General features: G+C 40.3%; 2 protein-coding genes across 2 annotated transcripts; both read right to left on the bottom strand.

Annotated features, from left to right (window-relative positions):
• Window positions 1-16,769: 16,769 nt before the first annotated feature.
• On the bottom strand, window positions 16,770-19,908 carry LOC103147056 (arrestin domain-containing protein 3-like). The gene is made up of 6 exons (XM_007565213.2): window positions 19,510-19,908; window positions 19,354-19,414; window positions 19,089-19,260; window positions 18,905-18,992; window positions 17,649-17,905; window positions 16,770-17,188 (listed from the first exon to the last, which is right to left on the bottom strand). The coding sequence occupies exons 1-6, from the start codon at window positions 19,766-19,768 to the stop codon at window positions 17,060-17,062; spliced, it is 966 nt and encodes a 321-aa protein (XP_007565275.1). The 5' UTR covers window positions 19,769-19,908; the 3' UTR covers window positions 16,770-17,059.
• Window positions 19,909-21,124: 1,216 nt separating this feature from the next.
• LOC103145006 (arrestin domain-containing protein 3-like) lies at window positions 21,125-23,704 on the bottom strand. The gene is made up of 6 exons (XM_007562231.2): window positions 23,331-23,704; window positions 23,175-23,235; window positions 22,937-23,081; window positions 22,738-22,831; window positions 22,061-22,320; window positions 21,125-21,866 (listed from the first exon to the last, which is right to left on the bottom strand). Exons 1-6 carry the CDS (start codon window positions 23,614-23,616, stop codon window positions 21,681-21,683), a joined length of 1,032 nt encoding a protein of 343 aa, XP_007562293.1. The 5' UTR covers window positions 23,617-23,704; the 3' UTR covers window positions 21,125-21,680.
• Window positions 23,705-25,279: the final 1,575 nt, after the last annotated feature.

The following is a 25,279-nucleotide window of genomic DNA, read 5'->3' as shown; positions in this document are numbered from 1 at the left end:
TGAGCAATGACAGCGTATTTTTTGGTAATATTTCTTTTTAAATGCACATGATGAGCGTTGGACTTTATTTAATTTGCCCAATTATATAAACTATATGCACAACTCATGAGCCATATAAATGTGAATTTTCAGTTATTTTCTAGTGGTGTCGTAATTAAGCCTGCTTTCTACTGAAAAAGAGCTTACACAAGCTCACAAGACCACCAGTGCAAAAGCAAATTAATTTGTCATAAGGATGAATAAGCTTTAACTGTTCAAGGAAAAATATTTCCTTCATTGACATGAAAGAAGGGGGGCAGGATTACTTGATGAGTGTTATCCTCTATTGTTTTCCTTACTGACTGTTTCACAAGAGGGATTACACAACCACCAAAACCAGGATGAATTTTCATTCACATTGTTGGAAAAAGAGAACGCAGGTCAAGCGAGAGCATTTTGATCTTTCCCTTTCAAACTCACCGCAAAGAAAAAATATTGGCCCTTGCAGAATAGGCCATCTTAGTCTCTTTATTTTCAAATTAATCAAATATGTAGCTCTGTGAAACTTTAGAAGGAACCTCTTCAGGAACTTGCATGTTATTAAGAATAATTGAATGACTTCTGTGCAGGATGTTAGTTGCAAACATCTGACAGTCAGATGAATACATCGGTTTTTTTTTTTGGTTTTTTTTTTACATCCACACTGACAGCTGTGCGTTGTACGCGCAGCTCTTCTCTCAATATTTTCCCATCCAGCCATGCTTGGATCCAATTAAAAACAACATAAAACCAATTCCTGTAATCTGGGAGGCTCCGATGCGAACCGATGATTTACTGCTAATCATCAAACACAGCAGCGTGTTCAAGCGAAGGCTGAAAGGGTTAGTGCGTCAGCTGTGACACACATAAAGCAGCGGCTCTTCCCATGAATGCATATCAAGGTTGGGCTAAATCACTGACATGTGGCAGAGGGTTGGAGACACATTATTTAAAACAATTGTTTTGTTTAGCTATTACTGTGTGAAAATTTGTTTTGTTATCCTCACTATGCGGCAGACAAAACAGTTTTGCACAATCCCCCAGTCGCTCCATATTTTGCGGTCTCGGATCCATCCCTGTGGGAATCTGACTCTGCTCGTTATGTCACTCGCCAACAACATCACTAGGCTGTTCCAGAGGAGGCTGGCAAAGTGGGATTCCCCTCGCAACATCACTGCCTTGGAAACTTAGCAATATAGGAAAATTACTTGAGAGTTTAGAGGGAACAACACAGATCATTAACACGCAGCGCAAAATAAATGATTCTCTTGTGCTGACATTAACTTTCTGATATCAGTATATAGCTGATAAATAGAAATTTAGCTACATTTGGCTAACATTTCAAACCAACAGAAAACAATGCATTTGAAACCAGAATCAGATTACACTGATTGTAATAGAGGTTATAGCTATTTCATCTTTAACTCCTGGTCATAAGAGTAATTACAGACACTGATCATGGGCATGAGTTTTAGAAAATGAGAACATTTTAAGATACCTCTGAAGTTTTCTTTTTTTTTTCTTCAAAAGCTTTAATTTATCGTGAAACTTCATTTTCCCACGCAGTTTTAAAAATACATACTGGCTCATAAATACGAAACACTGATTAATTGTAACCAAATGTTTCCTCTAAAGGTGACAGCTTGGGTCAGAAGGTTGGAACTCGTAAATAATTGATCTGGATCCAATAGGGGAAAGATCCCAAACACACAGTGAACCGGGTTTGAAATAAAAAAGGTCAACAATAGGTTTCTGGCATAGCCACGACTTCAACAAATTGTGACAAGGTCTAATTGTGGAGCGTGTTTATAACCCATGGCGAGAAAAGCAATCAATTTAAATAAACTTAACAAACTGACTTGTCAATTACGCAGCCAGAATTAAGCCAGAAGGTTCTTAACAGCGACAAAAACTATATGATTTTTCTGCAACTTTCTAAAGGACATTAGTCCAAATATTAGCGAATGCATGTTTATAGTTGAGCCCGTCTGTATAGTTGCAATTTTGTGAAGATTTTAAATAAACTAAATTCAAACTTGACTGCACAATTCAAGATGAAGTTTGTTGCATAATTTATCCACTCTAATAAAATAATACTCAAAGCAGTTCAAAAATGTTATCAATTCCCAACATTATCAAAATAGTCATGATCATTAGGTACAGAAAAACATCTGAAAAACTGAGTATCAAGCAATTAGAATACTGAACACATTGATTGAGGACACTTATATAATTTATGTTAGCAAAACCTGACTTTGTCCAGGAAGAAAAATATATTTTAAAGCATTTAAAGTGACCTGGAGTGCAATGTTCAAATAGGATTATTGTGAAAATGGGGAAATAATTATTATAAAAATTAGACTAAGGAGTGTAAGCAGAACCACAACTAATGGATGTCTTGGAAAAAATAGGCTCAAAGTCACGATAACCAGAAGCGCTGATCCGGACCAGCATAATGTCCAAGAGCCAAGTCAGTCTTTAAAACAGTGAGAGAGATTTTAATTTCACTCACAACTTCAGAAGAAGACAACTGTATACACTGGAAAAGCACAACATGCAGCTGAATGTAATAAGTGATTATTTCAACCTTTCTTTAGTTTGTGTTCTTCCTCCATCTGGTGGACGGAATGAAATACCTGCATCGTCAGCACTTTTCTCAGAAAATGTTGAGTATTTCCTTTGCTGGCTCGGAGACTTTCTCTGTCTGTCTCTCCCCCTCATTCACTCATAACTGTTTAAAACAGATGAAGACAATGATCTATGGATGAGCTTCAACGAGTTTTAGTAGAGATCTCAGCGACAATTCATTGACATTTTGATTGTTGGGAGATAAAACGTTAAAAGCCTGCTCTCTGGCGGTGTGTGTGTGTGTGTGTGTGATTTGTACTTGGAAATTTTATGTTTCTAATTTCTTGTGTCAGTGACAAACTATCTCAAAATATATTAATGGAAATATGTAATCAGTTCCATAATTGCTGGTCACTGACTCATCTGTCTCACAATTTAAAGAAGCAAGCAGATCTGAAGACAAATCAAATAAAAAATAATTACATTTAAACCAAAGACTTTGAGAAAATGACAGGGAACTAATAATTATTGCTGTAAATATTTAATCTTGTTATTCATTCATCTTAGTCTGGTTCTGTGGGATTTAATTCAGTCAAAAGAAACTGAAAACAGATGCTCATGCTAACTGCTCAGAAGTAAAAGCTGAAAGGGGGAAGCTTTATAACGGATGTTGACTGAAGTTGATCATGTTTGATATGTGGGGGAAAAACAAAACATCAGTCTTCTGTCGGGAACCTCCCTGCCGTTTCAGTCCAGTCCTATTTTTCCCATATTTCTGGAAAATGCCCTGTTGTTGCATATGTTGACCCTTATTGATGATCATACTTCCTGTGTAATGATATATTTATAATACAGTGAGTCTTTTAGTATCTCTTCCCAATTGATATAATCAGATCATTTCTACAAACTATGCCTTCAAACTGTGGCAAGAAGAAAATTATATTGTCGGCTGTTGCAGCACTAGTGATGGTCTTTTTTTTTGTTGTTAAATTAACAAATTTCTAATTGCCATTGTCTTTTTCTTACAACTTCAATTATCCAATCCAAACAAGGGCGTTCACAGAATAAATTTTGTTTACTTTGCATTGGATAGGATAGGATTTGGTCACAACCAACTCACTCAACTCACACATGAATTTTGCTCCAAATGTGGCACAGATGAAGAGAAGATATACCAGCTTTCCTAAATTATAGAATTTATTCTGAAGATGTACTGTTGTAATCTTCATAAACCTACTGCATTTAAACATTTTTATGGAGTGTACTCCACAATTTGGACTCATTTAACACATTTATTTTAATTCCCACTTTGCCTGATGTTCTCCAAAAAGGAACACGTATGTTAGTATTAAGTTTGATCTCAAGTTTTCCTGTCACTAGGTTCTCTAACGAGTCAGCTTCTTCATTGAAAAGAGCAACAAAAAAAAGGTTTTGTCAATGATCCAACTGTCATAAAAAGCTTTTTTCTCCTCTGACCACAAGAGGGCAGTGTATCACTTTAATCTTTAAAGAAAGGGGGAGATCAGGCTAGTGTTCCTCAAGGTCAGCATTGTGCTTCACATTACAAAAGTTTGGGATGGTTCTGGAGTTCACAAAACGCTCAACAAAGTCTCATAAATCTTCTCATCACAAAGTCACAGTCGAGTGGAAGATCAGAGTGATGGAAATGTTTGTGAACAGCATGATACACAAGTCCATACCAGGTTGATGTGATGGTAAATTTGTTGACTTAGATAACTGTGTACAAGTAGGTTTGCTAATTTATATTAAAGATAATCTTGTAAAGAGCCGATTAACCACTGACAAAAAAAAAAAAAGAACATTCTGTTTATGATTTGCTTTCTTAATTCCAATTACATCAGCTGGAAGTAAGGTTGCTCTTGGCAATACAAAGGAAACATCATTATTAATAAGGCAATAAGGCCCTCACTGACAAACACACGCACTCACACACACACACACACACACACACGCACACGCACACACCCACACACACACAAACACACACACAAACACACACGGATACACACACAGAAGGGAGAGGAGACACCATGTCAGGGAATGGCAGAAACAAGCGTTGGTCTGTCTTCAGCTGGGGCTGCAGTGGTTGCACCATTTGCTCACATGCTGGCAGATGTGCATGCACACACACACACACAGAGAAAGAGAGAGAGAAAGAGAGAGAGAGAGACCATCTCTGGACTCATCCACAAGAAAGAGATTTGAGCTGTGGAAGAGCTGAGTTTGCCGCACAGACTCACACACACACACACGCATACACCCTGAACGTCTCAGCCCCCATTGGTTGACGTCTCTCCACCCCACCGCCAGAGTCTCTGAGGGGTCTGCTGCAGCACTCTGCTCCAGGGTCCTGGAAACGCTGGAGTGAGCCTCTTTTCCCCCCCTCTTACTTCTATTTTTGGGCTGCATATAACGAAGGTCCTCAGTCTGCCTCGTTTTCCACAGTTTTTCAGCGTACTGGTTCCCAGCGTGCACCGCCTGCCGCAGCCTCACAGCTCTTTGAGCAGACAGAAACAGCAGCGCGGCCTGCAGCTCACAGAGGCTATATGATACCGCTGAGACAACGAGAATCTGAGCAATAAGCCAGCGAGAAAGGACGCATAAATCGTGCCTCGGCTGAAGGGCCCAGGGGCAGCAGCCCAGTGCTCAGCCAGCCATGTAGGCTGCGGCCGCAGCTAAAAGAATTTGGGAAGGGCCCTTCCTGCAGCCCATCCCCCCCCCATTCCAAGAAACATGGTTTAACTGAGATCCTCCGAAGCAGAGGAGGTTTCAGAACATCTTCAAATCTGAAGCACTGTGTTACATTTATAAAATCTTTCCAGACTCTTTAGGGACAGAATTTGATTTGGGGGGGGTCCTCCAGTTACCTTGAAACTCAACTAAATCTCCTTTATATAATCCATATTTAAACATTATGATTCACACATTTAATGTGACATTATTTTTATTTTATCACAGGTTTATTAAAGTGTAACTAATCCCCATCTGAAAGCCCCACCCCTGGCAAACATTGAAAAATTCCAACAAAATGGGCGGAGCCAAAGGACAGCAGAGTGTTTTGAGGAGGGAGTGAATGGGACTGTGATCAGTACGAAATAAGTGTTGTTGTCAACCTATCCACTGAGTGACTCTTTTTGTGTGTGTGTGTGTGTGTGTGTGTGTGTGTGTGTGTGTGTGTTGGGGACTTTTATGGTGACAACGCTCTGCAGCTTGGCAGCAGGCAGCCTGTCTGTCCTGAGCGAACAGCAACAACAGCCGTTAGCCGCCACTAGCTTCTCCTGCTTCCCCAGCACTGCAGCCAGTCTCATCAGTTCAAAACCATACTTTCAAAAATATTCAGAGCAAAGGAGACACATTCACGTTTGTAAAGCTAAGGTTATCAACATACCTGTCAAGTTTTAGATTCAGAGGAGGAGGGGGAGGGGGGGGGGGTGCTTATTGGTCCACCTATGACCCCTGCTACATTGTTAAATCTACGTTTTGGGTCATGTTTTTCCTGTATGGATGCAGATCTTCCTAGAGATGTGCTAGTTCCTATAATCTACCAATATTCTACTGTAACTAAATGTGGTTACTCCAAATAAAATGATATATACCAAAGTCATTTGTGTTAGGATAAAAATGAACCTAAAATGAATGTTTCAAAAAGTATCAGAATCAAATGTCTGTGAATAAAATTATGCTTCAAACCAAACCACCCCACTTCCTGATTTTCTGTCTTTTTTTTTTTGTTTTGTTTTTTTGCATGTTTGTCACACTTATGTGTTTCGAACATCAAACCAATTTAAAAATTAGTCAAAGACAAAACAAGTAAACACAAAATGCAGGTTTCAAATAAAGATGTTTGTTACTACGGGAGAAAAAATGTCAGACCTACATGGCCCTTTGTGAAAAAGTGATTGCCTCCCCGGCCCCTGCTGTTCAGACATAATTTAACTGTGGTTTATCACACCTGAGTTCACGTCTGGAGCCACACCCAAGCCTCAGCACTGCCACACCTGTTCTCAATCAAGACATCACTTAAATAAGACCTGCCTGACAAAGTGAAGTACACCAAATCATCCTCAAAACTTAATCATCATGCTGAAATGCAAAAAACAAAAAACATCAGGAAAGAAGGTAATTGGGATCTCTCAGTCTGGAAAGGACTATGAAGCCGATCCTAAAGCTTTGGGGCTCCAGTGAACCATAGTGAGAACTGTTACCCACAAATGACAAAAACATGGAGCAATAGGTGGCTGGTTGGCCAAAATAACCCCCAGAGTACAGAGATGACTCATCTATGAGGTCACTAAAGACCCCACAACAACAACCAAGGAACTGAAGGCCTCACTTGAAGTCAATGATAAAGTCTCCAATATAAGAGACTAGGCAAAAATGAAGTAGAGCTTCAAAACAAAAACAACTTCTGAATTAAAAGAACATTAAGGCTTGCCTCAACTTTTCCAGAACACTTCTTGATGATCCCCAAGACGTTTAGAAAAACATCTTGTGGTCTGACGGGACAAAACATTAAACTTTTTACATCTGGCGTAAAAAAGTAACACCGCATTTCAGAAAATGAACATCATGTGTCCTCGAGCTGAAACAAACTAGGGTTCTGCAGCAGAACAATGACCCAAAACACACCAGTGATTTCACTTCTGAATGCCTGAATAAAAGCAAAAAGAAGACTTTGGAATGGCCTAGTCTAAGTCTAACCTAAATCCTATTGAGATGCTGTGGCATGACCTCAAGCAAGAGAAAACCTTCCAATATGGCTGAATTAAAACATTTCTACAAAGGTGAGTGAGCCAAGATTCCTCCACAGCTGGAAAAGGCTCCTTGCAAGTCACAGCAAACACTTGATTGCATTTGGTGCTGCTGAGGGTGGCCCAACCAGTTATTAGGTTATGGGGCAATCACTTTTTTTCAAGCAGGGCCATGTAGGTTTTGTTTTGCTTATTTTCCCTCCCTTAATAATAAACACCTTCATATAAAAACTTCATTTTGTGTTTACTTGTGTTGTCTTTGACTAATATCTAAATTAGCCTGATGTTTTGAAACGCTTCAAGTGAAGATATTATGCTTTTAATCCTTACTTTTCTCATGTAGGTTAGTCACTGATGGTCTATATAAAGTAGAACTGAAATGCTTTGGTCTGAATTCCTCATTATTGTAGCTCTACAGACCAATCGTTTACACCGATTCTGAGGCACGTTTCAGAACGACTGGTTTTGCTTTTCAAATGTGGATGAGACGTTCCACTCCACTTTGCTCAGCCATTTTTGTAGTTTGATAGCAACGATACGATTATCTACCAGCAGAGAAATGTTTTACGCCTGAGCTCATTACAGATGTCAATAGCAGAAGACTTGTCCATCCAACTTTACATGATGGAGCCAGAGTCTGACGCAGAGCAGGAAAATAAAGGCAACAAACCTGCAGAACCACGCCTTCAAGAAAATCCATCGCAGTGGTGTTATTACACCCTCACTATCCATGCCAACTACCTACAGGAAGAGGCGTAGTTTAACTATAGCGTCCATGCTTGTCAGATACCTGTTAAAATATTAATGCTACCACGACATGAATGAAGCAAACGAAGTCTTGACATAATTAAGGAGTTAGCTAATGGGAGATTCAAGAACGTTAATGAACACATTTGGATTATGTGTTCCCCTCCCCCAAGACAAAAATTGCAAAAACAAAACCAAATACTTATATTAAAAACATGCAGTACAGTTATATCCTCACGGAGGCAGCTAACAGCTAGCACACAGCGCTAACAGAAACAGAAGATTCAATTATACTATCAAACTAATGGTCAGGATGTTATTATCAACATGCAAAATTCATGTCTGAACTAAGCTTTGTTGTCATTTTAGCGTTATTAGCAGCCTACTGCTTTGCTGTGTTCCTTGTTTCTATAGAGAGAAGGAACTGACTCTAAATCAAACAAAGTCTTTCATAAAATCCCTTTTGATATTGGTAGAGGTTGCTGAAGCACTTGTCCTTAAGTGAAAAAAAGAAAACAAAAAATTAACCAGACACTTCGAAGAGGCTCTGATGCCTGGGGGGGGGAGAGGGTGTAAGAAATAGTGTTCGTCAATAAACATTAGAAGCAAACATTTGGACATGTCTACATGAAACTTTGGCATAACTGAACTTGGACTACAAAATTGTTGTAAGAAACAAAAATGGCAGATTCACAAAACTGATTAGTCGGAAGTCATGACCTGGTTTAGCAGTTCCACAGCAAATAGACAAAAAATAAATAAATAAATAAATACCCATTACAGGCAATAGAGAAGAATGAATAGTCTGAAAGATATAACTTAAAAAGAATAAAAATGCATTTACATGGCAGCAGGAGAGAATAAATTGACATTCTCAATGTACACAAAAAAATTATTTAAGGGCTACAAAAAGGTGTGTGTGTGTGTGTGTGTGCGTGTGTGTGTGTGTGTGTGTGTGTGTGTGTGTGTGTGTGTGTGTGTATACAAAAAAAAAACCCTTCTCACCCTCCGAGGGTGGTCTCTTTCATCCTCTGTGCCTGCACATTTCTGGACTGAGAACTCTGATGTTTGAGTCAGTTATATGTAGGGGGCACCAAACTGACTGTAGCCCAGGGCTCTACATCTTCATAGATTCAGCCCTGGATGTTGTCTTGTTACATTAGTGTTGCTCTAAAACTAGCAAAGTAAGAAAAGAATATAATCTGCAAAGTACGGAAGGTGTTTCGGTTGTTACTTTTTGTGTTGCATTAAAATAACAATAAATAACTAACATTATAAGAACTGCAATGATTAATATGCTACATTAATATTGCAACATTCGGAATCATCACTGCTTTTCTGTTAGGCATAAAACTAACTAGTACATGTTAAACATTTTTTGTTGAATACTTTTTCAACAAAGTCATCGCACAGTAAAAACCTCAAACTGACTCATGTCCCGGTGCAGAAGAAAACAGTAATGGCTAAAACATTTGAATCTCTCAAGTTCTGTTTCTCCCCCAGAAAATGTAATCAGTGTTGCCCGTAAACAATCAGGTTATCTATTGGTCAGCAGACACAAACTGCAGGGGTAATCCTCAGTTCTGAAGTTAAACACTATTCTTCCCACATTCATAAATTAGAGGGAGGTTCCTAATTCTACAATAGCCTATAGGGCTTCAGATTCATGTGGAAACCTGTCAGAGGGAGGAAGCATGTTTATGAATGAACATAGTGCTCCTCTGCCCGAGTTCAGGGAGAAGTCCTTTAAGTAAAGGGATGAGTAAGGGGAGGTGTGCTTGGTGTGGGGAAACGGCACCTGCTGCACTTTCATCACATGTGCATTTTTTGTACGTTTTGTTGCAATTAATACCAAAAAAAGGGGGGGATTTAATCAACTTTAATGCAACAAATACTGGAGTGGGTCTAAGATCTGTGTCTGTTTGTCACATCTGCTTGCTTGTAAAGTTTTTGTCACTTGAGATGCAACTACACATAATGTATTTGTTTTTTTGATCATTTCTATTACAAACAATGCTTTCTGCATAAATTGGTATACAGCTTATTGATGGCGGTGAATGCCAGCGGGCATTAGAACAGCGAGCGGCCATCTGCCAGCCTAACGAACTAGCAACCCCACCAGCTGCAGTCGCAAAACGCCCTACAAAGCAGGACATGCATGCAGCTTCTGACGTCTGCGGCCACACTGCGCTACAAAGCCCAGAAAAACCCAGGAGCGGAAACAATGAGAACCGAGCTTATAGGCGCCGCATAGGTCCGCAAATTGCAAGTTTTTTTAAGAACAGGCTGCTGTTAAGAGCGCATCAGTTCATTTCGGGTGAGCGGTTCGTGAGATTATTCATTTTTTCACGCTGAAAAAAGCCCACATACATAAAAAGACTCATGCAGGGGCACTTTAATACCCCGACATGGCGACGGCAAGAAAAGGGAGAGAGCTTTTTACTATTTTGGAAACTAGCGCGGACACAGAAAGTAGCACGGAGTGCGACAGCCAAGACGCCCCGCTTAATCTTTCGGCCGATGTGAAGTGGTTTGAAATTCCCAACAGAAAGCCGGACTCGGACGAGGAGGAAGACGAGGAGACGCGGGAGGCGGCGGAGGACGGCGAGGGAGAGAATGGAGTGACGAGCACGGCAGCCGCGGCGGAGACTGCGGACGCGGCCAGCCTGATCGCGGGAGGAGGCTGCAACATTATTCTGGTCACCGGCAGCAACGGGATCAAGCACGACGATGAGGACTACGCGGAGGACTGCTATTATTCCACCTCCACTAACTGCTCCGACACCAACTCTAACGATTCGGATATTGATTTCTCCGATCTGGAGGAGGAGGAGGAGCGCAGGAGCTTTTTCGGCTTTGAGGAGGACCTGGAGGAGGACTGCACGTCTCCAGACTTCTGGGGCGAACCGGACCAGGTGATCGCGATCGAACCGTTCTCCGCCGCCAGTGGCCCTCAGCACTCGCTCGGGGACGAAGCTGACACCCGTGACTATTTCCGGATACTCTTCCCAGATTCTCTTTTTGAACACATGGTAGAACAAACAAACAATTACGCCCTCTATCGGCAGAGAAGGAGTGGGAAATCAGACCCCCACTGGCACCCCACTGATGTTAGAGAGATGAAAGCTTATGTGGGTCTGAATATTCTGATGGGCATCAATCAGCTTCCAGACACTGGCATGTACTGGGCCAGTGACATTTTTATTGGGAATGCGGGTTTTAAAAAAACTATGACGGCCAGACGCTTTGAGAAACTCACCCAGTATCTCCAGCTTTGTGACCGGGACTCTGAGCCTGTGCGTGGGGAGCGTGGATATGACGGCCTTTTTAAGATCAGGCCTCTCCTGGATGTGGTGGAGAACACAATGTGGGATGCATACTCGCCCAACCGCTGCTTGACCATAGATAAGTGCGCCATTGCCACAAAGAGGCGCTTCTCTCCCACCCAGTACATGTCCTCCAAGCCCCTGAGGAAGGGGCTGACAGTATGGATGCTGTGCGACTCCCGCTCAGGTTACTGCCACAGGACGAAAATCTATGTAGGCAAGCCCAGCGATGATGAGGCAGCGGCCTCTTTGGGTTACAGGGTGGTGAGCTCTCTTGTGCGAGGTCTGGAGGGTCAGTACCACCATGTGTTCATGGACAGCTTTTTCACCTCTGTGCCCCTCCTCCAGAGACTGCTGAGGGATGGACTGTACGCCTGCGGGCCCACTCAGGCTGGGCGAAAAGGCTACCCAGAAGTCCTCCGCCCTCGTAACGTGGGAAAGCTGTGTCAAGGGGAATTCTACCAGTGCCAGCGTGGCAACCTGGTTGCTACGGTGACCCGGGATATCAAGATGGTTAGCTGCCTCTCCACCAACTCCACACCTGGGATTGTGGGAATCAGTCCGGGCCGTCAGCAGCTGGACACAGACGGAGAGGGGGAGAGCGACAGCCTGGATGGTTCTAGTTTCTCCTTCGGCGTGCCCCGACCCCTGCCACTGCTGCTGTACCAGGAGAACATGAGGGGGGTGGACCTGTGTGACCAGCTGAGGGAATGCTACCAGGTCGGAAGGCCATGCAAGAAGTGGTGGCGCTATTTCTTGTGGTTTTATGTGAATCTGTGCATCGTCAATGCCTATGTAATACTTAGGGAGACCCGTGGGGGCACACCGCCAGCGGGCTTCAACGGGAAGCAGTTCACCCAGCGCCACTTCCGTGTACGGCTGGCACAGCAGCTGATTGGAGACTACCAGGGGGCGAGGGGCATGGAGCGAGCGGCACGCAAGAGGCATGCAGACTCGCCCATAGAGTATGGACATCGGCTGGAGCGCATGTCGGAGCGCTCTCGGCGATGCAGGAACTGCACAAACAAGGGGCTGCGACATGAAAGTGTGTTTGGCTGCAAGATATGCAACGTCCACCTGTGCAGGGGTGGCTGCTTCTCTGAGTTTCATAAATAATTCTGAACAGATTTTGTTTGTTTGTTTGTTTGTTTGTTTTTTACAATTCTGTAATCAAACAACTCCTGTCAATGTTTCTTTTTTTTTTAAACCATAAAAGAAATGTAATTCCAAAGGTTACCACTACAAGTGCACAGTATAGCCACACACTTTATGTAGAGATAGTTTTAGGTTAGAGGTATTATTGCACGAATAATAGAGAAAATAATTAAAAAAGCTGTAGATTCTTTTAAATAGTTGAATGTTTTTGGCATCTTGCCTTCTGTAACACTGACAAAATTGCCTTGTATCTCTTTTTATACATTTAAATATTGTAAACATTTTATATGGAAAAACAAACAAAACAAAACAAGAAAGCAAATGTTTCTGCACTCATAATAGATCACAAAATGTTTACGATGGGAAGTTTATCTTTCTCTTTTTTCCAAAATAAAGACTTCATTATGATGAACGTAACTGAACCATAATCTCAGTTTTTGTGGTTTTAGGCATGGAAAGCAACACCAAGGTTAATGAGCAAATGAGATTAGACCCTGCAGAGAATCAGATCTTTAATGAATATTCTTAAATACTTTTCGGTTGGGACCTTTAAGGGGACACAGCTTGGAGCAATTAGACAGTAGAAAAAGCCCCTCAGTCTTTCCAGCCAATGGACTAAGAGATTCAGTTTCTCCTTCCAACAGCAGCCATCTGTGGCCCATTTACAACATATCCAAACTTGTGGTACTTGTCACTGACAAAACTGTGGAAAGGAATAAACACTGTGTTTTTGATACAATAATCTTTGATGGGCACATTAGAGGAAGCACATAGGGTAATGACATTTTAAGTTTGTACATAGTTATTTAAACAAGCACGGGTCGGATCAGAGCTGCTCGATCGGGCCGCAGCCATTGAGAGTCTAGTTGAAGATTTTGAACATCTTTTAAGAAGAGCTTGTGAATTTATTCTGCTGCAGGCTGCTAAGGCTGCATGTAGGCAGAGATAGGCCACTTCAGCAGGGCAGACTACCCGTCTCCAGCGTGCCTCCGTCTGAGGTCTCTCTCCTTCTTTAGCAGTCTATCTCTTTATCACTCTCTCTCTCTCTCGCTCTCTCTCTCTCTCTCCAGGCTCTACTGTGCCATCCCACACACACACACACACAAATACACACACGGTCACGCACGCATAGAGGCACACACATCCTCCCCTCCCTTCCCCTTCACTCCGCTCTCCTGCACTCTCTCTCAGCCGTTCCCCAGCTGGGAGAGGGTTAGTCAACTGGACGCCCATCCCGCTGATCTGCGGGAGCCCCCGTGGGGAGTTGCCATGGCAACCGTGGCCGATGAAGACAGGGAGACGCCTGCAGGCCCACATGGTTGTCATGGCGCTCGTTCTGGCTACGGCAATGGGAGGTGCCAGAGGCCACACCTCCGTGCTCAGCTCTCCAAAAGTACAGAGGGCTGTGGTATGGTGGTGTGTAGTTGCTGCGTGTGTGTTTGTGTGTGTTATAGGAGCCGGCTGGCTCGTAGCCTGCACACCCTGCGCAGAGCCAGAATGGTTACCAGGCAAGCTCGACTACAAGCACAGTCAAGACTACGGCCGCTGCCAAATCTAAGCCAGAGTAATTTTCGAGAGACGTCTTCATGCAGGTGTTGCTGGGGATTAGATGAATCTATCTCAATGTGTCCCTCGTAATACCCAATCAACATCCCCTGCACAAAGACGGATGAGGCAGACTAAGCTACATTTGGGCTATTTATGGTGCAAGTCAAAAGCTTGGATGCTCAAACACACTCAGTTGAGCAGTATGTGATCAAACTTTTAAATTCTAAGAGCGAAACATGTTTATTCCAACAAAACACGTGAGTGCAGTGTTTCCTTTCTATTAGTTTTGTGTGAATCATGGAGTTCTGTCTTGAGTCGACTCCTTCTGTTTCCTGGACACACTATTTCCTGGAGGAACCTCGACCAAGAAATGTGCAGTGCTTTCCGTCTCTGGTCCAGGAAGATCTCAGAGTCTATGTCAAGAACATGGGCTTGGTTTCGCTTACATATTCTGTCAAATCATAAATGTCCCTTTGAGGAACTATTTCTTCTGGTTGCAATATGTGTGCTTAGGCAAGGATGATCCTGAAAAAGCTTTACCATCTAAATCTAATCCTAATTTTAGTTTTTTGACTCGCATTCTGTATACAGTTTAACACTGGCATATTTAGTAGCGAATACTAGCCTATACTAACCCATATGGTTTAATTTGAAGGCTAAAAATGTATCAAACATTTCTATTTTTAATTATAAAAATGAAAAAGAAAATAATATGTTAAATGTTTTTATCCTTGTTTTACTCAGTTGTCCTTGAACACACCTACATGTGTTCAAACACACATTAGCAGGACTTTGGGGAACTTGACTGAGGAGATAATTCATCCATCCATCCATTTTCTCACACCCTTGTCCCCAGTGGGGTCAGGAGGTGTGATGGTGGCTATCTGCAGCGAAACATTTCAGGTGAGAGGCGGGGTACAACCTGGACAGGTCGCCAGTCCATCGCAGGAGGAGATAATTCATCCATTTGATTTAGGTGTATTGGACCAAGGACGCATCCCTGCAGGACGCTGGACATTGAGGACTGGAATTAGAGATTCCTACTTTAGAGAATTTGTGGTTCACATCAGTCCTGTCAGGAGGAATGGATCAGACTTCCAGAAAACTACTGTAACAGCCTTATGGAAGAAAACTCAAAACATTTAACCCAAGTCTGAGGAAATCTATTTCTTCTGATTACTATGGAATTTAGGAAATAGAAACAGTTTTAATAAGTCTGACTGACCTTAAACAAGAGAAGTTTGGTCTGACTTAACTTCAGACAGAGATAAAAACAAACGTGTACATCTTTTTTTCAGTGAATGTACACTTCTATTGTCTAACCAGACACATATACATGTGAAAAACGTAACCTTATCATTTACACTGGTGAAATGAATGACAGATCACATAATTTGGAGTTAGTTAGATGAACTTAGTAATTTCAGCTCTGGGTGTATTTGTCTATATGCCTCCACATGTAATTTCATAACAACTGTTTCTATTTCATCTTCTGTTTTATACTTGTAAACAAATAGCTTCGTATGTATGAATAAGTCAGATGACTTAGTCAACTTAATGACTGGAACTGTTCATGCTCATGAATGTTCTCAGGAAGTTCAAAGAACACTTGGATCCTTTAAAAACTGAGAAGGTTCTGTATGTGCTGCAGAAAGATGTCATGTTACATTGAGTTTCTAGATAAAAAGTTGGTTTAAGTTAAATGGACACTTTCATGTGTACACCAAACTGAACAAATGGATTATTTTCCTAAGATGTCCCTTTGTAAAACTTTTCAGATTTTATGATCGGGCAGCTGTGGGTCAGTAGGAAGATACAAGTTGACTATCTTGTAGGCAGAAATTGAGGGTTCAGTTCCAGCCTCTTTTACTGCTTTAAAGAGCCCATAAGCAAGGCAATTAACTCCAATTTGGCTCCCAATCAGTGTCTGAAATTGGATGCTGTGTAAAAGTGTTATAGTTGGTCCATATGAAGCGAATAGGACATGTAAGTTCAAACCATTTCACAAGAAACTATTGGATCTCAATTGCATATTATTCATTTTAATTGTCCTGCTCAGAGGTGAACCTCTGCTTTAGTCTCAAGTCATTTGCATCATCTAACTGGTTTTCTTATTGTCTTGCATTTCGCTCCATCCATCGCCTCATCAACTCTGACCAGCTTCAATATCCCAGCTGTCGAAGAGCATCCCCTCTGCGTGACTCTCCCAACACAATGTTTCTTTATTTAGGCCAAAAACACAGTTGACTCAACCAAAACATCTCTGATAGCACCATTTTGTTGTGCACCCTATATGGCTTGTGGCAACAATTGTTTTCTTATTGTCACATTTATATAAAGTGCACATTTGTCCTTTCAGTTTCACAGATTCTACGTGAGATTTGGAGATGAATTCCTCCAGAAGTCTATCGTCGACTTCTCTGTCAAAAGAAATCCCAGTGAAGTATATTGATACAGAAATATATTCCAAATATATCTTTTCAAAAATCGCATATTTTGGTTATTTGGATACATTATCCCCGAATCGTTTTTCAATCGGGATTGGATTGTTCTGCACATTTTCCTATTTGAAAATGTGATATTTGATTTTTGACCCAAGCAAAACAGGACTATTTGACATATTTTACCAAATTTTGTATTTTTGATGTTTAATGTGGGATATACCAGTGATTTATTATAACATACATCGAAACAACAAAACAGCTCTGGATTTCCAACAAAACCATTTAAGTTAAATGGCTGACATCTCCATCTAGTGGACATGCACATATAGTGTTGAACAGCATTTCAGGTTTAGACAGCAACAGAAATCATTCCTGTAAGAAATGTAAATGCAGTTACAAAAATATCAACAGCTGTGTACATAGCCATAAACCCTGCATTACAACCTCAGAGCAATGTACGTACACCCTTTTTGTTCTTCTTTTAAACAGGGAGTTTTCTAAACCAGATGGATCTTTTTGGTTTTTGTTGAAGAGGTTTTGGCGAACCCTGGAGGATGACCAGAGGGAGTTTAATTTCTGCGTCTCTCAGCAAGGGGACACCAAGAGTGATCTGTAGAGCACAGAATAATAAAAATAAAAGATTGTATCTTATGAACCCAGGAAAAAATGACAACACCTGGATAACTGACCTATTTAACACTAGCACATGCCTCAGTGAGCAATTGTATTCTAAGAGCTCACATGCAAATCTATTTGAGTGGATGGCAAGATGGAACAGGTTGAGCTGTAATACGAAACGCCTCCCTCGATGAGCCATGAGGCTTCTAACCCCTCCTCCTCCTTGCTGTCTTTCCCATCATGCAGTCAGTTTCTGGAGCTCTTTTCATGATTCGATTCAAGCACTTAAAAATGTTTAGTTTGCAAAATAAATGAAAACATTAAGCAACAGTATTGATTTCTGAAAACAGCAGCCCTCTTATTTCATGTATAGTTCTGAAATTGCAGAATAATATCAATAAACTCTCGTGTGAGACAGCTGTCCGAATTCATTATGTAACAACCATAGATACCTTGATTCTGTACTCCAGATTCATCATGCTGCAGTTGAAGAAGGTGGCGGGAAGGTGTGGAGGGATGATCAATACTTTGGTTACAGTGTGAATGCCCTCAGCTGGAACAGCGTCTCCTATCCCGAACAAGATGTCCTTTGTTTGCACTTTCTTCCTTGAATGGGCCACAAAGGTTAGCTTCTCACACAGGTAGAACTTTGGCGTTACAGAGTGTGCAGAGGCATTGAGTACCTCCACGAAGACTCCCATTGCCTCTCCTACAGTTTTACATTCAAACAGATGTAAAAAAGAAAAAAACATTTTAGAAATAGACACTGAAGGAATATATTTCTGAAGATCAATGAGTTTTGATCATGTTAATGTTTAGCTCAGTTAATATATACTTCTGAGGATATCATAAAGTTCAAGTAGTACGTAGACAAAGAAATCAGCATAAGTAAATCTGGGGAATTAAATGTGGAATTAAATTTGAAAAAAAAAAAAAGCAATTAAAATCACTTGAATAAATCGTTTTAGTACAACAGATCTTGAAAATAATGGGATGTGGGTTCTTGCGAGCTGTCTGATGCTTAGTTCTTGCCAAAGATTTTTTTTTTTTAATTGAATTTCAGTCAGGCCCTTTTCTCAGTTCATCCTTCCTTCAAAAATATGAACTTTACAAGTGCTGTGCTTGAAGAAAGCCCCCCACCATAATGATTTTACCTCCTAGAATCCATCTTGGCGTGCTGCTTAGTGGGTAACGTGAAATGCCATGTCCTATACGTGTGTGCAGTGAGACTGAAAGAGTTAAATTTTAACCTCATCAATATGTTCTGTTCTTCCTTTGTTTCACTGGGTTTTCTAAATGCTCTGTGTCAATGTTTGAACTTCCGTTGTGCTTTTTCTTCAGCAGTGAAGTCTTGTGTGCTTAGCAAGCATGCAGGTAATGGCGCTCAACACCATTACCTCAATTAATGGTGATAATGGTGCTCAATTGCCACCATTTATAATGTTCAGAGAATTTGACAGACAATGCGTCTGTCAAATTGTCTGACAATTTACTTGTGAACATTGTAAGATGCTTATTATATCTTACCTTGGAGCAAACTATTTAAGAATTACTACTGATGTTTTCCAAACACAAATTTAACTGGTTTTCTTCCTTTTTCTTCTCTTTTTCAGCCTTTTCTTGTTAAGTTGTTCAGTGTTTATTTGTTTTGATTTCTTTGTAAGTGTGGATGCTTACTTTCTGAGGTGCCTGTGTGAAATCTACTTACCTTGCTTTAAGCCCATTTTTTCAGAGGTCACATTCATGGTAACCTTCCCTGAGCCACAAAATGAAATCCTGGTTGCATGCTGTTGCTCCTATCAAATCAACACAAACGCGAGAAAATAATCTCAGACTTTCAGATCTTCTTTCAGATGAAGTGGAAAACAAGGAAATCAAAAATAATTTCTCACCTTCAGCCCAATGATTATCATTTCTGATTTGGAGGCAAAAGGAAACTCAGAGCTGGTTAGAAAGGGAAACTCAGTCTTGGTTTTGTGTACAAGCCAAATTGATTGAGTCAAATGAGCTCGCAAACTATATGTGATCTCACCACATTTGCCTCTATAAGATGAGGGCATGTCTCTGTAAGGGCGGAACCCAAAGATAACATTACTTTCTTATCCAAGTTTCTTACATGCAGCTGAAAGTCAGTTTATATCTGGGAATAACTCATACCTGCTTGGAATCACAAAGCTGAATGGAAAAACATTAATCCCAGCACCCATGATTTCTGAACCTTAAAAGAGAAATAATGTTACACTAAATGGGAATTCACCAAATTATTTTAACGGAAAAAAAAATAAATCTCAGAAGATAAATTACAAAACATACCATCTCCCTTGTTTTTGTCCTGAAGAATTATATGCTCAAAATAGAAGTATTTCTTCTTGTTGCTGCGGAAGATGGAGTTTTGTCCTTCTTGTTCGTACCAACTCACCTTAGTCTTTCCCTTAGCTCGGACCAAAAAGGTCTGCACTTTGATCTCCTTGGTGGTTACCACGGTTACTTTTCCAGAAAGAACGTCCCCTGGGGAGTAGGTGCCTTGGTCCTTCACTTTGTCATACTCCACTGAGAAATGCTTCACAGTCATGATAGGACGACATCAATACAGTAAATGCTGTGATAAAAGATCTATGCGCTTAAATACGTTCTCCCTGACAGCTGAAACTGAGTTAAAATTAGGATGATGACCTCTCTTTGATAAATAGGGATGCTGGCGTTACTGGAACAGTGGACTGCAGTGCAGAATGGGTAACTGTGTCTGAACAGGTCACGTAATCAATCCTGCAGGTGTCCTTTTCACAGAGGTAACTCTAGCCAGGATGGCGACGGCTGCATCAGTTTAAGTGAATATGCAAAGGGACGATGTTTTGCATGTGTGCAAGTTTATGTTTGTCCTAGCAAGAATCAGTCGGTACAATGAATCAGTTAATAGTAAATCACTTTGTATATTCTGTAGTTACTGTAAACAAAAAGGTGGAGAAAAAAAAAATCAAAGTTTAAAGATTCAAAAATTACAACTTTTAGTTTATTAAAAGTACATTTGAAACAACACAAATTGGACCAAAGTGCAGTTTAACGAAATATACATTATTCAGCCTATATAGAGTTAGTTATAACAAGTGAAATCAATAAAACTGGGGATCAAAAGGGATCAAATAAAATTAAAATGTAAACAAATATGAGCATAGTATGTTTAAATTGAGGTAAAAGGTTACTTGAATCAAATAGTAGCCTAAAGAGGTCACTTCTGAGAGATGCTAAAATGATGATGTACAATCTTAAAAATGAGAAGTCAAAAGAAAGAGGCCACCACTATTCCCATCTCATCAAATGCTTTCTATCCTGTTTAAAGAAAAACCTGATCCATTGTGTACCACATGCAGACAAAAACAGTCTATCTAAACATCTAAACATAAATATAGGTGGTATTGCCACAGCCCACTCATTATGACTTAAATAAGATACACCTTAACCAAATCGAATCATTCTCATTGCATTTCAAGATCTCAACTGTAGCAGTTGCTAAAAAAGTAAAAGTGTATACGTTAGCCAAACCCAAGCCAAAAGGCTTACTGAAGGCTGATGAAATGAGGGAGACTCCTAAAGGAAGATTTAATTTATAATATCATCAGGATGAAATTCTCTGTTGAGTTGTAGAGTGAAGCTGAGAGACTACAATCAGCTGAAATGGGCATCTTTTATGTCTGTTATTGCAACTACCCTAGTACTGCTTTTGTCCAATTTATGCTGTTATATTGGATAGAGTAATAGATTATTTTACCCCCAAGTAAGACAAGGATTGGGCTTCATTTCCCTGTCTTTACAGCATTTCTGACTCTGTGATCCAGCTGGATGTAGACACATTTCAAACAGTGCATCAAAAGTTTCAGTGGCTACAAATTGCCTTCAGCATTCAGTGGGAAGAGGAGGTGCACTCTTAGAAAAAAAACGGTAAACTACTGGCAGCTATAGACGCCAGTATTTTACCGTTCTTTTAGAAAACGGTAAACTACTGGCAGCTATAAACGCCAGAAGTTTACCGTTCTTTCACAGTATCCATACCGTACTTGCATTGACGGTAATTTATTGTCAGGATTAATTATGGTACAGCTACTGTGCATTTACAGTAAACTTCTGGCGTCTATAGCTGCCAGTATGTTACTGTAAATTTAGAGGATTATTTCTTAGAGTGTGGTCTTCCTGGCTGTGTACATTTCTAGCCCATCACAGAGCCTTTCATGAACATTACATTACATACTTTAGACATTTCTTTAAAAAGAAAACCTTGTGAATTCATATTAAAGTCGCCTGCAGTAGCTGTTGTGTTCTCTAAAGGAAATAATCTCAGTCATGTTTTCTTTGGCTCAGTCGTGCAGCAAATTTGTCAAGTTGTGCTGTAGACAACACAGGCACTGATGAGGTTGGAAAAAACTGCTGCTGGTGTGTCATACAAAAACCATAACATTCCCATTTAAAGGAAGTCTTAAAATCTGAGTTCTTTAAACTCCAAAAGGAAAAGAAGGGTACATTGCATATTCTTCATAGGGAGGTGGAAGACCCATTAGTTGTGACATCCAGGCTGGCTGATTTGGACGTCCAGAAGGATTCTCCTCCGATAGCTCAGGTATGATGACAATGGGGAGTTTGACCACTAAGTCTGCCTCACATGTGATTTCTAGATATACCTGGGAGGAAAGAAACAATAAATAGTCCCTTCTTTTCAGCAAGATGTTATACACACACACCCCACACACGCATATATGTGCTTTTTAAGTTATGCTTGGATGGTCAGTCCTACCATCTAGTCATGTCTTAGACTGGACTGTGTAAACACATAATCTACAAAAAACAACAAGTCTGTCCCACAGGTGAAGCTTACCTTTAATCTGTACTCTAGCTTGATGACGGAGCAGTTCAAAATGGACGGGGAAAGCTCTCGAGGGATGGTGATCTCCTTTATTACCGTTGTTTTGCCAGAGAATGATTCGACTGCATCTGCCTTTTCCTTCAGTATCTCATGTTTCTGAATTTTACTTCGGTGTATGCCAAAGTAGATCTTCTTCTCGTCAAGTACAAACTTAGGTTTGACCGAACGACTTGAGAGATTCTCAATTTCAAGCCGGACCCGGAGGGCCTCACCTGTACAATGAAGAGACATAGTCAGCTTCCAGCATCACACACCAAGACAATATCATACAAATATAATTTAAGGCCAAAATGGATTGAACAAGGGGACAAGTAATAGGTTAGAACATATCTTTCATAGTTGAGCATGCTTTTGGAGCAAAGAACACACTAGACATGGTTACTTTAAATTTTATGGTTCTTGTATTAACAAAGAATATGTTCAGTCCCTTTTCCTCTTTTTCCTCTAAGTAAACTCCAGAGCAAAGTATGCATAAATTTGTACTGTTTGAAATATTCCAACGTTGTTTTTACTACAACAGACTCTGTAAATCTTCAAACCCCAGCAATATAAGACAGAGCATAAGGTCTACTGAAGAACTAATTGTGCTTGTAAGTCAGCATGTTCACTTTCACAAACCAGATACTTGCCTTGTTTGTATCCTCTCTGCCTTGTGTGGACGGTCATTGAAACCTTTCCAGAGCCAAGAGCAATGTTTTTGCTCATGCTTCCATGTTGACGGGCCTAAAATGGCATCACATCGTTGTGACTTACATAAATGTTGTTTGTTTTCTATCTCTTAATTCGCTAAAGTGTGACAATTTTTTTTAACAGTTCTTTCTTTCTCACCAAAAGTCCTGATACGGATGGTTTGCACACAAATGTGAAGTGAGTTTCAGCTTTTTTTGTCAGCTTCATCGATTGCTTCAGCTCTGCCTTCAACGTATGAACAATTTGACCAAAGACTGAGCAGAAAGATGAAGGTATTTTTCGGCTAAACAAAATATATATATATATATTTAAAAAAAGGATTACAGTCTGACAAGAGATAAAGACATGAACTCTAGAATAAATAAAGGAATCATACCTGTTTGGTACCTTGAAGCTGAAAGGAAAGACATGCCTTCCTTTTTCAATGATGTTCCAGTCTGGAACAGAAAAGGCTTTTGTTTAATCAATATCGTCAACTCTTGTTAAATTAGTGAAAGAAAATTAAATGAACAGTAAATTAAAATCGTGTCACCTTCTTGTTCTCCTTCTTTCAGGATATCCTGTTTGATTCGATAATATTTTATTTTGTCCAGGTGAATTTGATCATCTCTCTCATCCTCCCTGTCTATTATGTTCCCATAGTAATTAACTAAGCGAAGCGAAGCTTTTCCTGTAGCTTTAAAAACAAGCGACTGGATTATTGTTTTCTTCACGGCTTCTAGGATGATCCGTCCATTTATGATGTCTCCGTTGGTAAAAATGTTCCTTCTGTTGATGGCGTCGTATTCGATCTGAAAGTGTTTGATGGTCATTTTCATCAGTTAGAAGCGCAAACCAAGACGAGGTTGGAACTGTGTGAACCCAACAGTCCTCCTCAGCAGTGTCAATTGTGCTAAAGAACACGCACTGCAGGTGAGCTTGTAAATCCCGACAAACCTGTTCAGGTTGTCTGATGACAAAACGTGTGACTGGTTGGAACACCTTAAGGTGTACTTTCAGGAAAAAAAAAACAAACAAAAAAAACATAAAGTCATGAAAACACACCAGTATTTTTTTGAAAAAAAGAAAAAAGGCAGGTTTAGCTGAAATTCAGTGTTCGGATATGTAGCACATATTGTTTTTGAAAACACCTTTTGATTATCTTACTCTTTATAGGAGTTAAAAATGTGAAACTTTGTTATGCTGTGTGACATAAGAGTATTCTTGTAAAAACAAAAATCTCATTTAAATGACAGTGGAGTGAAACTGTTAAACTTTGATAAATGAGACATTAAAAGCAGGCTAGGAGAAATAAACAAAGGTTGTTGAAGCAGAGACAACACTCTGAAGAGTTGATAGAAAGATCTGGTTATCTTGAGTGTTGAAACACTTGCTTGATGATCCAGACTGTGATCATGCTCTTAAGATTGTGAAATGTTTTTGTACGAAATTGTTATGATAGCATGTGGTAAAAATATCTCAGTGCAGCTTTCAGGCCTTCTGGAAAACTGACTTTGTGATATACACCTGCCTTTTTGTTACTCCTGAGAATTGGATCAGTGGATAAAGGCTTATGATGAGATTGTGGAGCGAGTCATTCAGGTACTACAAGTGCCTGAACAACCTAACAAAGGAATTAAAATATTCCAACGTTGAGCTGTATCAATGAATAATCATGGTTGTTTCTGAGTGATCCTTTATACATAAAGAACCATTTTTCAAAATTGCATATCAGATAATTTTGCATGTATCTCAGACTTAAATGCATACTGTTTTGATATGATCTCAAACCACAGCAAACCTTCTGTTGCAAGGCTCTGACAATGTCCAACAATGCTAACCTATCGTTTATCATCTGTCTATCCAGGTTCATCTTATACAGACACACAGCTTTACTTATTGTAAGTAAGCTTTACTTATTGTAACCCTATTGCTTATTTAAGATCAATAAAACACTGCATGCTATCACTGAAGACAGTGAGGGACATATTTATATTTTTATCAATCGCGTCTTTGTGAGAAGACGCTACATTTGTAATGACAGGGGGTCACCAATAGGAGACAGCGTTATCCAGCATATTGGACAACATGTTTCATTAGGACAGAGATGAAAATCAAAGTTGTCTGTGAATAATTTGAAACAGTTTCTGCGCCACACTTCACACTTGTTGAAAGGAGCAGTGACCCCGTTTCTCAGTAATTTGTGATTGTTTCTGAAACATTATAACCAGCATGAGCGTCAGTACACAGGAATCAGTGATCCACTGTGAAATCTTACACCTTTCTGTGGAAAAGACCAATGAGCCCGGTGGCCTGTGACCCAGTCAGTGTTTCACTTTCGATACTAACCGCTGTGGACGGGGAAAAAAACCCAACAGGAGCCGTAGTTATAGCTTGATGTTCCTGGTAATCAAGCTTTTATTGTAGCCTAACCCCACATTCAGATATTTACCAAGTCAGTTAAAGGCTGTAAGTTTATTGATACAACACATTAAATCACAA

This window comes from Poecilia formosa, unplaced genomic scaffold (genome assembly GCF_000485575.1).
Source record: "Poecilia formosa unplaced genomic scaffold, Poecilia_formosa-5.1.2 Scaffold5, whole genome shotgun sequence".
Classification (NCBI taxonomy): Eukaryota; Metazoa; Chordata; class Actinopteri; order Cyprinodontiformes; family Poeciliidae; genus Poecilia; species Poecilia formosa.
The sequence above is the reverse complement of the archived record's forward strand: the minus strand, read 5'-3'. Positions and strand labels throughout refer to the sequence as shown.

Excerpts from the sequence above, each read along its gene's own strand:
- LOC103147056 (XM_007565213.2), bottom strand. The coding sequence starts at position 19,768 with ATGACTGTGAAGCATTTCTCAGTGGAGTATGACAAAGTGAAGGACCAA. Across the intron at positions 19,415-19,509 it reads GGACAAAAACAAGGGAGATG|GTTCAGAAATCATGGGTGCT; the intron begins GTATGTTTTGTA and ends TTCTCTTTTAAG. Across the intron at positions 17,906-18,904 it reads AAAAATGGGCTTAAAGCAAG|GAGAGGCAATGGGAGTCTTC; the intron begins GTAAGTAGATTT and ends GTAAAACTGTAG.
- LOC103145006 (XM_007562231.2), bottom strand. The coding sequence starts at position 23,616 with ATGAAAATGACCATCAAACACTTTCAGATCGAATACGACGCCATCAAC. Across the intron at positions 22,832-22,936 it reads CATCCGTATCAGGACTTTTG|GCCCGTCAACATGGAAGCAT; the intron begins GTGAGAAAGAAA and ends ATGCCATTTTAG. Across the intron at positions 22,321-22,737 it reads GCAGAGAGGATACAAACAAG|GTGAGGCCCTCCGGGTCCGG; the intron begins GCAAGTATCTGG and ends TTCATTGTACAG.